The 12,343-nt window shown below is 58.8% G+C and overlaps 2 protein-coding genes across 2 annotated transcripts in view; one reads left to right on the forward strand and one right to left on the reverse strand.

The window, feature by feature from the left end:
- Positions 1-6,023, forward strand: part of SMARCB1 (SWI/SNF related, matrix associated, actin dependent regulator of chromatin, subfamily b, member 1) — a 15,316-nt gene extending 9,293 nt beyond the window's left edge. Inside the window, exons 5-8 of the mRNA XM_013008246.2 lie at positions 298-464; positions 888-1,078; positions 5,397-5,528; positions 5,716-6,023. Of these exons, the coding sequence (XP_012863700.1) occupies positions 298-464; positions 888-1,078; positions 5,397-5,528; positions 5,716-5,755 (530 nt within the window). The 3' untranslated portion in view covers positions 5,756-6,023. The remainder of the gene's footprint in view (positions 1-297; positions 465-887; positions 1,079-5,396; positions 5,529-5,715) is intronic.
- An 877-nt stretch (positions 6,024-6,900) lies between these two features.
- Positions 6,901-8,636, reverse strand: DERL3 (derlin 3). The gene is made up of 7 exons (XM_004716342.4): positions 8,544-8,636; positions 8,380-8,445; positions 8,112-8,185; positions 7,927-8,020; positions 7,362-7,557; positions 7,105-7,195; positions 6,901-7,017 (listed from the first exon to the last, which is right to left on the reverse strand). Exons 1-7 carry the CDS (start codon positions 8,634-8,636, stop codon positions 6,951-6,953), a joined length of 681 nt encoding a protein of 226 aa, XP_004716399.2. The 3' UTR covers positions 6,901-6,950.
- Positions 8,637-12,343: the final 3,707 nt, after the last annotated feature.

Raw genomic sequence — 12,343 nt, forward strand, 5'->3', positions numbered from 1 at the left:
CCCCTGCCGTGCCATGCAGCACAGTGTGGGTCCCCAGAGGAGCAGGCAAGGGGAGCTAGCCCTAAACCCTAGCCACAGAGGGAGGGCCAGGTGCTGGTGTTTCTCTGAGCAGCTTTGCCGGCAGGAGTCAAGCCAGCTGTACCCTGTGGGGGGCTGTCCTGACTTGTGTCACATCTCCCTCCCCCATCCATGAGGGCCACCCTGGTGTCCCCAGCCTACATGGCAGATGAGGAATGGGAGGGGCATCCAGGTGCCCAGGCCCTGAGCATCAGTGGCCTCCTTGTCCCCTGACCACAGAGAAGCTGATGACCCCCGAGATGTTCTCAGAGATCCTGTGTGATGACCTGGACTTGAACCCGCTGACCTTCGTGCCGGCCATTGCCTCGGCTATCCGGCAGCAGATCGAGTCGTACCCCACGGACAGCATCCTGGAGGACCAGTCGGACCAGCGTGTCATCATCAAGGTTGCTCAGCACAGCCCCCAGCCCACCATCTGCTCCTGCGGCCCGCTGTTCCCCTCCCCTCCCAGGAGCCTAGGGTCTCGGGTGGGCCTGCACGGTGGGGCAGGTGGAAGCTCCTCCATAGCCCTGGAGGGAGGGAGACGTGCGCTCAGGGACCCTGAGCCCTGCCTGCCTGCCGAGACAATAGAAAGATGGGGTCCCAGCCCTGAGGCAGGAGGAGCTCTTTGTGCTGAGAGCCAGTAGGCTACGGGACCCGCATCATGAGCCAGCCGGGGCCTCCATGGCCAGGCTTCCCCCTCTCTGCAGCCTCCGGGGCCTGTTTTGCAGGTGGGGAAATCAAGCTCTTTCCCAGGTCCCAGCTGGTGCCTGGTGGGTAGGGAGGGTGGCTGGTCAGACCCTGACCCTGGTTGCGTGCCCGCCCCCCAGCTGAACATCCACGTGGGCAACATTTCCCTGGTGGACCAGTTTGAGTGGGACATGTCAGAGAAGGAGAACTCGCCTGAGAAGTTTGCACTGAAGCTGTGCTCAGAACTCGGCCTGGGGGGCGAGTTTGTCACCACCATCGCCTACAGCATCCGGGGACAGCTGAGCTGGCACCAGAAAACGTACGCCTTCAGGTAGGACAGCCACCCCCCCCACCTCTGTTGCTGCCTTCCTTTTTGAATTGCTTCTGTTGGTTTGTATGGTTGGGGTTTGTATGGTGAGTTGGATAGCTAACAGGACAGATCAGCCAGTCTCGTGTTTCCAGTCACTGACAGCCGTCCCCACAGCCGACCCCCCTCATCCCACTGCTCCCTTTCCATCCTTCCTCCTTCCCTAGCCCCTGACCTGGGGTAAGCACTGCCCTTTGGCTCTCAGATGGTTGGTTGGTCCAAGGTCTTTTTCTCTCTCGGATTATTTGCCCCCTTTCAGACCTATTGTGTGGCTGACAATTGGGCTTCAAGGTGAGCCCAGTTCCTGCCCTGAAGGGTGACTAAGGGCTTCATCTCAGGGTTTCCACCCATCTCAGGCCACTAAACCTGGCCTTTTGTCCAGTTTTCTCCCACTTGATCCAGGATCCTCTAATGCAGGGCTCCTCAAACTACGGCCCGCAGGCCACATGCGTCCTGCCGGGGACATTTATCCGGCCCACCAGGTGTTTTTACCCTGTGTTGCTTTTTTTAACTTCAAAATAAGATATGTGCAGTGTGTATAGGAATTTGTTCATAGTTTTTTTTTAAACTATAGTCTGATTCTCCAACGGGTCTGAGGGACAGTGACTGGCCCCGTTTAAAAAGTTTGAGGACCCCTGCTCTGCTGTCTTCCCTTTCAGCGCAGCTGAGAGTGCTAGCCGGGACCCTCTAGGCTCTTGTGGTCTCAGGGTTGTGGAAGCTGATGTTTGTGTGGGCTGCGGGTCCTTCGGACTGATTGCTCCCCGTGTCTGGGTGTTCGCCACTCTCCTTTCCTCTAGACGAGGAGAGACCAGTAGTTGCCTCTGAGGTGGCCACTCACAAGCTTTCAAGACCCGTCACCACCCTCCAAAGCAGGATGTGCACAATGTTTTCTTGACCTCTGTCAAGGCAGTTAACTTGGGTGTCCCGAAGACCACACTCCTGACGTGTCTGCTGCACAGCATCTCAGGGAGACCTTTCTCCATGTTGGGGGCTCTGGGCATGTGCTCCCTCAGACTAGAGACAGGCGCCTCTCCCCCTCACAAGAGAACTTCCCGGCACCTCACCCCCTCGGAACCCCTTCATCCTGTCCATCTGGCCTTTCCCTGGGGCCATCTGTCCCCGGCACCCTCACAGCTCAACATGGGCACATGCACGGCCTGCAGGCAGGCACACTGTGGAAGGAGCCCAGAGCTGCTGCTGTTCCTCATCTTGCTCGTTCCTTCAGCAGCTCAGGGAGCAGTGGAGGAGCAGCCCTTGGGCCAGCTGGCCCCTGCTGAGAATCGTGGGTGTGAACAGGCAGCCAGCTGTGTCCTCTAAGCACTAGTTCCTGTGAGCCAGGGTTGGGGGGGGCGGAGGAGGGGATGGGGATGGACCACGGAGCCCTGGTGCCCCTCAGTGTCAGAAGACACATGTGACAGGCGGGCCAAGGCTCAGGGATCCAGCCAACCGCAGACAGGAGGGCTCATGTGCTTGAGACAACGGCTGTGATTCATCTGTTTCCCAGAAACAGCCCCCACACCCAGGCCTCACTGCTGATCCTGTTACTCTGAGCGGGAGCAGTTGTGTCTGGGGCTGAGCAGTGACTGGGCGGGGGTCCAGCAGGCTCCACAGGCGACCTCGCCCCAGCAGTTGCACTGAGGCTGGGATGTCTCACAGGACCTGGGGTGAGGCTGGCACGGGGCACCCCCACCCCCACCCCGGTCTCCCAGCCTCGATGATGTGTCCTGCTCTCGGCAGCTTGACATGGGGCCTGGTGTCTGCCCGGCCACACACTAGGGCCTCCTATAGGGAGGCAAGCGGACAGCATGTTTCTGGACACCGACTGTGGATGGGTTCCGGAGCCCCTCACACCAGCACCCCTGCCAGCATGTGTTCTGGGGCAGCTGCAGGGTAAGGGCTCAGGACCCTGGACCTGGGAGTGGGGACCGTGGCCTAGGACAGTCTCAGGAGCAGGCTGGGGATCAGTTTCGGTGCATATGGGTGGGCCATAAAGGTTAGTCCTGGCCTGGCATTACGGTGGGCGAATTTTTACAACAGGTTGTTTAAAAGCTGCAGCCGTGATCCCTTAAGGGGCACCGTTACCATGTACGCTCAGTGCTTTGCAGTGCCATCGTCGGTGATAAACCTGCCGCCACTGTAGGCTTGTCACAGGGCCATCCCTCCCGCTGACCCCACGGCCCATTTCTGTCTCGGGGGCTGCCTGTTCTGGTGTGCTTTGCCACCTGAGCTGTCGTGCAGTCGGGCCTTGTGTCTTCCAGTGACCGTGGGCTCCTCCACTGCAGGCGTATTGGAAGATTATCCCGAAGCGGAGGAGTGTTCCCTTACAGCCTGATGGCTTAGTGGATATGTGTTGGGCTGCTAACCTCGGGAGCAGCAGTCTGAAAACAGCTGCCGCTCTGCAGGAGAAGGTCCGGGGTTCTGCTCCCTTAAGGAGTTAGCCTGGGGCGGTTCTACACTGTCCCGTAGGGTTGCTGTGAGTTGGCATCAACTCCTGAGCAGTGAGTTTGTTTGGGGAGGGAGTGCGCCCTGATATGGCCAGGCCCCTTTTTACTTACCTATTCTCAGCTAATGGGCTTCCCACCTTAGGGGTGCTGTGAGGTCAGGGTGCTGCTGGCTGTCTTGTGTGAGGCGGTGTTCCCTTTTCTCGGGGAGCTGAATTGCTGGGCCACGTGGTAACCCACACGCCACCCCCGGTGGAAGCGCCAGCCCGTTTTCCAGCCCCTGCGCTCCACTGCCTCCCCACCGTCGGGGCCCTGCTTCCACCAGACTTGCTGACACTCCCGCGTCCCTCCTTCAGTCTCGCCAGCCTGGGGCGGACGGATGGGGCGCTGGCATCTTTGTTGTTAAGGAGAACCTTTGTCACAGGCTCACTGGTCTTTCGTACGATTTCACTGGAGAAGTAACTGTTCAAGTCTGTCACCACGTTCTCACTGCATTTTGTCTTCCCGTGACCTTGGGGTCTACACGTGGTCCCAACTGGAGGCTGGTGGTCAGAGCCCAGCCGCTGTGCATATCCACGGCCGAGGATCGAACCACTGACCTGGGTGCCCAGCCCAGCACAAACCAGTTTGCCACCAGGCAGGGCTCCTAGGATTGTGGACACGAGAGCCCGTGATTGTGTGGGTGTTGAGAAGCAAGTATCTCTCTGTGGTGAAGCCCGGCACCTCGGCTTTTCTTCCTGTGCGTCTCTCGGCAGACGCTGTTGCCAACCCCCCCGTCGTGATGTGCGCCTGCACCTTCCACTCAGGTCGATGGCGTCGGGCTTGTGTGTTTAGGCACTTCATCCGCCGGCCTCCGTTTTGCGTGTGGTGTGAGGTAGGGGGAGCCGCACCCTTGTGGAGGGAGGCTCCGTGGTTCCAGCATTAGTTCTTGGAGAAGACAGACGGGTCTTCTGCCCTGCTTGGACAAGACTTCCTATTTCTCTGGGTGGGCAGCTTCCCTTCGCCTCTACTGAGGAGGGGGCTCTGCTCCAGGCCCTGCGTGGGTGGGTCCTAAAGGAAGACCCACTGGGGATTCCTCCCCAGTCAGGGAGGAGCCCCCAGGAGGTTCAGGACGAGCACATTTACCCCTCAACCTGGCTGTGGCTCCCTCCCATCCCTCAGGAGCGCGGCTGTGCCAGGTGATGGACGGTGTTTGGGCTGCTGCATCAGGCAAGAGCTGCCGAGCCCGCCTGCCTGGTGTCGCCCAGGCTCACACTCTGAGCCAGCAGCTCGAGCTGTGTCCAGGCCCCACCACGGCCCGGGCCAGCTCCACAGAGGGGACACGGGCAGCTGCCATTGGGCATGTTGGGGAACTGGCTATTCTAGCCCCTTGGGCGCAAGCTCAGACGGTGAGATGGCTACTCACAGCCCCCCCCAGAAGTGCTCCCTGCCTCATAGGCATGTGGTGAAAACCTGGGGTATGAGTGGGGGCTCACCTTTAGGGCCTAGCGGGCTGCGGCCCATCCCTGGGTGGGACAGATGGATCCTGCTATCCATGTGTCTGGTGGGCAGCCACTTGGCACCCTCTCCACCACACTGTCCAGACCATTGGAGCCCTCAGGACCGACTAGCGCCCGTGGCCAAGGAGTCAGTAACGGTCTCTAGTTCAGCCTCTGTTCACCGGGCCTCTCAGTGACAGACTGTGACCGCAGGAAGGGCCGCCATGCACAGAGCTCAGGGGTGGGCAGCCCAGTGGTGTGTCCTCCTCCCCCAAGCCTAGGAACCCTGATGGGTCCTGTTGGGGGTATGCCCTACACAGTGGAGTCTGAGTGACCCACCTCAGCCCTTCCCCACTTCCATAGTGAGAACCCCCTGCCCACAGTGGAGATCGCTATCCGGAACACTGGCGATGCTGACCAGTGGTGCCCACTGCTGGAGACGCTGACCGATGCAGAGATGGAGAAGAAGATTCGGGACCAGGACCGGAACACAAGGTACACACACCAATTGCACACACACACACACACACACTGACCTTGGGCCTACGATCTTAGGGAGGCGACCCCATGCCAGATGCAGGGCCCCGGGCAACACCACCCTCAGAGCCCTGATTGCTTGTGGGCTGGAGAGGCAGGGGACCTGCAGTGGGCAGTGCCCAGCTCACTGCCCTTTCCTTCTTAGACGGATGCGGCGTCTGGCCAACACTGCCCCAGCCTGGTGACACCTTGGCAAGGGCACCCACTGCAGCGACAAGGAGACCACACTGCCGCCACCAAGAACCTTCTGAGCAAGGAGAGGCAAGACAGCCATGTGGTGCTGAAATTCCCGCCCCCATCCCCCCTTCTCTCTCTCTCACACACACATACATCCCAACCCTCAGGCTCAGGGTCAGGGCCTCATTTTGAGCTGTGTTTAGTTTTTCTATAGGAGCCCTGAGGTGGGGGGTGGGGGTGGGGCAACACTTTTTCAATAAAAGGCAATATAGGTCACCTTGCCTGTCTCTTAGTAATGTGATCAGATATGAGTTGGGGGGCTGCGACTGGGCCTGGCTTCCAGCAGGCACACCCGCTGTGGCCCCCGGTCCAGCTGGCTTCTCAGTACCTCACAGCACACATGCCTACCTGCCAGTCAAAGCCCCAGAGCCCCAGGACAGCAGACCTCCACAGCCAGCATAGGCCAGGGCACCCATTGTAGAATCCTGCTCTGTCCGGCTATGGCAAGTAGCAAGTCTCACACATCCCAGGGCCTGGCTGTTTCATCCGGGGCTGCAGCCCCCAGCCCAGGCTGTGGGGAGTGGCACTGACCCAGTGTCGGCCCACAGGCACATGTAGTATAAAAAAATCTCCCTCCTGAGGCCCCTGGCCTGGCTGCGGCTCTGGTGAGCTGAGCATATGCCCCGCCTGTCTTCACAGAAGAGGAGGGGGCAGGTCGCCTGGGGCACAGGCATTAAGTGTCGGGATAGCAGGAGAGCCAGCCAAGACCACTTGACCACCACTTAGCCAATGGCAACCAGAGCTTACTCGAATGGGCAGGGGCTTCACTGCCCAGTATCGGCCTGGCCTACCCACGCTCTACCAAGGTGGCACGTTCTCTGAGCTCGGAGTCATAGGGTGAAGGACCCCATGAGGCCTCGGTGGCACCCACTGGCTAAGTGGCAAAGTGAGCCTGGAGGAGGTGGGCTGCTGAGCAAAGTGACCCGGCCACACGCAACCAGGTGAGACCTGCCGAAGGCCCCTGAAGGCGCCACAAGCCAGGGCGAGGCTCTGCGAAAGCACGGCAGGCAGCCACCCTCATCAGGGCTCAGGGCAGCCTGGCTCCACAGGAGAGGACGGGGCAGCCGGGGTGCACAGGACACCACGACACGGCTGAGAGGCTGCAGGTCACTGTTTATTCAGGGTGGGGGCTGCCCCAGGATGTCACTGCTGCTCTTCTGGAAGGGGCTGGTAGTTGGGGTCCTCCTCTGGGGTGTCTAGCAGCAGCTTCCTGGGAGCATTCATGCCAAGCTAAGCCAAGTACCACCCCACCAGGCCCAGAAGTAGGTGGTGGTGGCCAGGTGCCCCCAGTACTCACAGGAAGTTGGGGGTCAGCAGCAGCCTCTTGCCTCCAGGCTGGTTGGGAAACACGTCCTCCAGGAAGTAGTAGACGTGGCCCACAGTGATCCCTGGGGAGGGACAAGACCACCTGCACAGGACGGCCAGGGCCGTTCTCGGGGAAGTCCCTGGCTGGGCTGATCCCAAAGGTGAAGCTGAGGGCAGGTTTGAGGGTGTTGGGGGCAGAGGCGGGGGCTTGGGTGCTCATGAGGGCCCTTGGCCCTCCACTCGGCTCACCCAGCAGATCCACTAGGATGGAGTTGCCCAGTAGCAGCGAGAAGCCCAGGAGTGCCCAGGGCAGGAAAGGTGCCTGGATGGTGAGGAGCCCGAAGAGGTTGACCCTGATGCTCGGGCTGCGCCGACTCCACACGTACACCAGCATGGCCACCAGGGCCTGGCTCAGGAAGAACAGGCCGCCCAGCAGCCCCAGCAGCTGTGCCCGAGTCAATGGGTCAGGGGGCAACCGCCTGTCCTGTCCTGCCCCTTGGAGCCTCGGGTCTTGACTCAGTGAACCCTCCTCCCCTGCCCTGGGAGCAGACCTTCAGCCCCTCCTCCAGAAAGATACCGGCTTTCTACTCCCTCCCAGAGGAAACTCACCAGGGCAGTTCTACCCTGTTCAATGAATCGATGGCTGTGAGTTTTGTATTTCCCCGCTGCTGGGCGCCTTTGGTTATCAAACCGCCCCCGCCCCCCCAAAAATCTGGCCCGTGCTCCACCAGCATCCAGGGCGCAGCCTGGGTTGGCCTTTCCCACAGAGCCACGCCTGGCCCAAGGGTATGAGGGCGAGCCCCCGGAAGGATACCGTCATGAGGACGCCCCCGAAGAGGAGCATGACCACGAAGTCGGCAGTGCGGCCTCTGAACGAGCCCTCCTCCAGCAAGCGACAGTAGCGGAACCTGGGCGCCAGTATAGGAAGCGCTGCGCTGCGCGCCTGCCTTAGTTTCCCCTGCCCGCACAGCCCGCCCGGCCGGCCAGGGTTTAGGATACACGAACAGCATGTTGAAGAAGAAGCTAAATCCCAGGGGCCCAAAGAAGAGGAAGCTGGTGATCAGCCGCCACACCTGCAAGGCGGGCAGGGGCGGGGCGTGCTGCTGAAATGGGGCTGCAGCCTGGCATCTGGGGGCTGTAAGCGTGGGGCTACGGGGGCAGGGCGAAAGTGGGGGGGCGGGCTGCAGGGCTGTTCTGGAAGCGAGCAGAGGGGCGAGGGTGAGGTTGGGCAAGGCGAAGGGGGTGCGGCGGGGCGGGGCGGCCGCACCTGGAACTTCCGGAACACGAGGTGCGGGTTGAAGTAGAGCTGGAAGGGGCTCAGGAGATCCAACTGCTGCGGAACCCGGGCGGGCACAGTCAGGGGCTGTCAGACCTGGCCGTCACCATGGCGACGTTGCCCCGTCCCGCCCTGCCCTCCCCCAGCTGGCTCACCACGGCAGCAGTGGTGAGAATACAGGCCGCTGTGTAGGCTCGCGTCACCGTGGGGACCTGCAGGAACTCGGCCGCCACGCCCTGCCACGCCATGGCGCCTTCTGAGGCACGCGTGATGGGGCCTGAAGCCCACTCTTTAATCCGCTTCCGAGTCCCGCCTCATCCTGACCCTCCGCCAATCCATGTCGGGTGCGCCGTTTGGAAGGCGGGACCGTGGGGCCTGGTAGCCAATGAAAGAAGTGGGCCCGATGCCTGGGCGGGGCAGACGCAGAGGCGGTTTAACTTGCGGACCAATGAGCAGGCTCCACGGTCGAGCACGTGGCAGTTGTTGTGCCGGCAACGCCAGAAGAAAAAGTGACCAATGAGGAACCGGTCGCTTCGCGGCGTTCTAGGGCAGACCCAATAGCGAGGGCCCGCGGGACCGGTGCGGGGGCGGAGCTAAGGTCCCGCTCGTGGATGGGGGCGGGGCCAGGGCGCGACCTGGAGTGTGTCCACGTGTCCCCTTCAGCAGTCTGGGCACAAATTCAGCAGCCTGTAGGCGGCATCCATAGTACCCCTGGGTAGAGGTAAATTTTTTTTTTAAGGAATGCTAATTTTATATTTGTAGCCATCTTTAGATTTATTCTTATTGTTGTGAAAATACACGTAGCAAAACTTAGGCCATCTGAGCCATGTCCATGTGTACAATAGTGACTGGACGACATTCCTCCCGTTGTGCAAACATCCTTGCACCCCAAACATTCCGCCACCGTTCACAAAAACTCCCCTGAGCAAAATATAAAATGAACCCTTCCTTGCCTCTTCAGCCCCATCCCCCCACCCCACCCCCAATCATCCTGGTTTCAAAACTAAGGTGAGTCACAAAGTGTAGGTTCTAGGGCCTCCAGTACCAAGGTGCATGGGTTTACTCCGGATAAAAGGCCGTTACATATATCTGTGCCATCAGTGGGTGGCTGCAGACAAGTTTTCTCAACAATCTACTTGTCTTAGTTCTTTGGGGCACCCTCAAAACAAAGGTCCCACCTAAACAGGGGCTTCTGAAGACACTTGGGCCAGTTCAATCCAAGGCTGAGCAGGTTATAGTTCTGGCGCATCTCAAATCTTGATGGATTTTTCGAGAAGGACCCAGGACAGTCTTGGGGGCTTAAGAAGAAGTTGCGAGGACCGTGTAGACTCTCAGGGGGGGACCTTTACCCCATCCACCCCCCTGCCTTGTTCTTGCCCCTGCCAACTTTGTTTGTCCCCCAAACACAAAGATCTTTTCAAAGTCATGTGACCCGAGTCCTTCCAGGAGGCCCAAGCTGCCGCCTTGACATGATATAAATTGAAAAGCACAGAATCCTTTCGGGGAAGGGAGAGAGAGACACATCACCTAGAAACGTGTGTACAGTGAACCCTCGCCACTTCGCGCTTCGACTTCCGCAGCTTCACTCTATCGCGGTTTTTGCATAACAGCTCATGCTCTGTCATTACTGCCACTGATTGGCTCATACTGAACACGCTTGATGCCATAAATAATATAATAAATAATAAATGATCATTGTAATGTCCAAAATGTTTTACTGTATTTTCCCTTTTTCGTTTAATAAATTGGGTAATACGAGTGTAATGGTGACTAAAGGGTGTTTTTTCATGTCCTCTATGCTCTAACTACAGAAAATTTGATTTACAAATAAGGAATCCTACTTCGCAGAATTTCATTTATCACGGTTGGGTCTAGAACCGATTAACCGCGATAAACGAGGGTTCACTGTACACATACCTGGAGGCTGGGTCAAGAGAGAACAGCTTCCCATACCAGGGTATTTGTGTTTAATAAAGGTGTGCTGTTGTTAGGGGCTATGGAATCCATTCTGAGCCATCCTAACCCCCTGCACAACCGAACAAAACCCTGCCCGGTCCTGCGCCCACCTCCCAACGGCTCATGTGTCTGAGCCCAGCGTTATAGCCACTGGGTCCATGCATCTCGGTCAAGGTCTTCCTCTTCTTCGCTGTCCCTCCCCTTGACCACGCATGATGTCCTTCTCCAGGGACTCCGTCTCTCCTGACAACATGTCCAAAGTATGTAAAACGAAGTCTTATCCTCCTTGCCTCTCAGGAGCACGCTGCCCTTATTTCTCGCGAGACAGATGTGTTTGTTCTCCTGGCAGTTCATAGTTCTCTCTCTTTTGAAAAAAAAAAGAACTATTTTACTGAACAAAACTACAGTAGTGGCTTAAAAGTAAAATAAGGTCATGCATTTTAAAAATAATGACACAAAGCTTTCCAGAAGACAGACAATAGAGGGAAAACCGACAGTGTGCAAGTTAGGCCTATGTAAACCCAAACCAAACTCCCTGCCATTGAATCAATTCTGACTCACAGCGACCCGACAGGGCAGCCCAGAACGGCCCCGAGTAGCACTTCCAATATTCTTCACCAGCACCGCAATTCAGATGCCCTGATTCTTCCTCGGCCTTCCTTGTTCAGTGTCCGACCTGCACACGCATAGGAGGGCACTGATTGGCTTGGCTCAGGAGCACCTGCGTCCTCAAAGTAACCGCCTTGCTTTTCCGACCTTGAAAGAGGTCGTGTGCAGCAGATGTAGCCAGTGCCACGCACTGTTGGATGGCGACCGCTGCTTCTATGAGCACTGATGGTGAATCCAAGCAAGATGGAACCCTTGCCCAGATCAGGCATTCCAGGATGTTCCTATTGATCCGAAGGTGAGCACTTGGGTCTTCTTTACATGGAGTTGTCATTGAGTTGATTCCGACTCATCAGGATGCTGTGCGGTTCCTATGGGCCTTCAAATGGGTCCTTACTCGTAGCAACGCGATGAATCAGACTCAGCATGATGGCCCTGCCTTTGGTTGGTTTTTCATCTGAGGAGGCAACATTATCTGATTGGCAGCCTGTTCTTGGGCTAGAAGGCAACTGGTGAGTGGAGGGAGGCTTTGAGGGGCAGTGGTCTCAGGCAGGGGACAGTCAGGAGGGCTGAATCAGCATGTGGGTCTGGACAGAGAGGAGGCCAGCATGGCTCGGTAGCCTGGCTCACAGGATGGGGGTGGGTGGGGGAGAGGCAGCCGTAAGAACAGCCCTGCTGAGCTTGGGCGTCTCCGTGGTGTCTCCTGAAGAAATCGCAGAGTGGCATCAGGAGGTAGGAGCAGGCACTGTGGGCGTGGGCAGGTGATGCCCGAAGGCTGAAGGGAAGAGAAGGGGCCAGGCCTGGGCCAGATTGAGCCGAGGGACCCTGGGAAAGCTCTGGGTCCAGGAGCTGAGTCAGGAGAGGACTCCGGGGACAGGGCACTCAGACGTCCAGGGAGACGTGGGGCAGGGCCAGGCCAGACAGCAGATAGCGCTGGGAACCATCTGGACGCCAGGGTGGGCGCCTGCCAGGCTCCGGAGCGGTGGGAGGAGGGGGTGGTGGGTTTCAAGTGGCTGGGAGGGGAGGGAGGTTTTTGGCAGGCCAGCTCTCCCCGGGGTCAGGCGAGGGCCAGTGGGAGACAGTCAGCTCCCCTTTGATGCAGCTTGATACGGTGGCGCCTGCAGGAGGCACACTCCTGGAGGCTGGACTCAGGCAGAGGAGGGGGTGATGGCTGGGTCCTGCTGCCCTGGGGAAGAGGGATCCCTCCTGGGGAAACTGAGGCCCACTGGGGGGTGGGCAGGGCCCAGGAAGCCCAACCTGGCCATCCTGCTGAGCCTGCTCCCCCTGGGACCCTCCAGACAGCTATTTCTGGGAAGAACTATCTTAAGCAAGACCTCCCCCTGGGCTGGCCAGCTGTGTCCTGTATGCAGGGAGAGGCTCCCCGGGCCAGGCT

Source organism: Echinops telfairi, unplaced genomic scaffold, assembly GCF_000313985.2.
Source record: "Echinops telfairi isolate 266 unplaced genomic scaffold, ASM31398v2 ScPeMD7_29;HRSCAF=101, whole genome shotgun sequence".
Lineage (NCBI taxonomy): Eukaryota > Metazoa > Chordata > Mammalia > Afrosoricida > Tenrecidae > Echinops > Echinops telfairi.

What these genes read in the sequence shown, in the direction of transcription:
- DERL3 (XM_004716342.4), bottom strand. Translation starts at nt 8,636, where the DNA reads ATGGCGTGGCAGGGCGTGGCGGCCGAGTTCCTGCAGGTCCCCACGGTG. An exon ending in TTCTTCAACATGCTGTTCGT is followed by an intron (nt 8,021 to 8,111) that starts GTATCCTAAACC and finishes ACTGGCGCCCAG; the next exon opens with GTTCCGCTACTGTCGCTTGC. An exon ending in CTGCTGACCCCCAACTTCCT is followed by an intron (nt 7,018 to 7,104) that starts GTGAGTACTGGG and finishes GAATGCTCCCAG; the next exon opens with GAAGCTGCTGCTAGACACCC.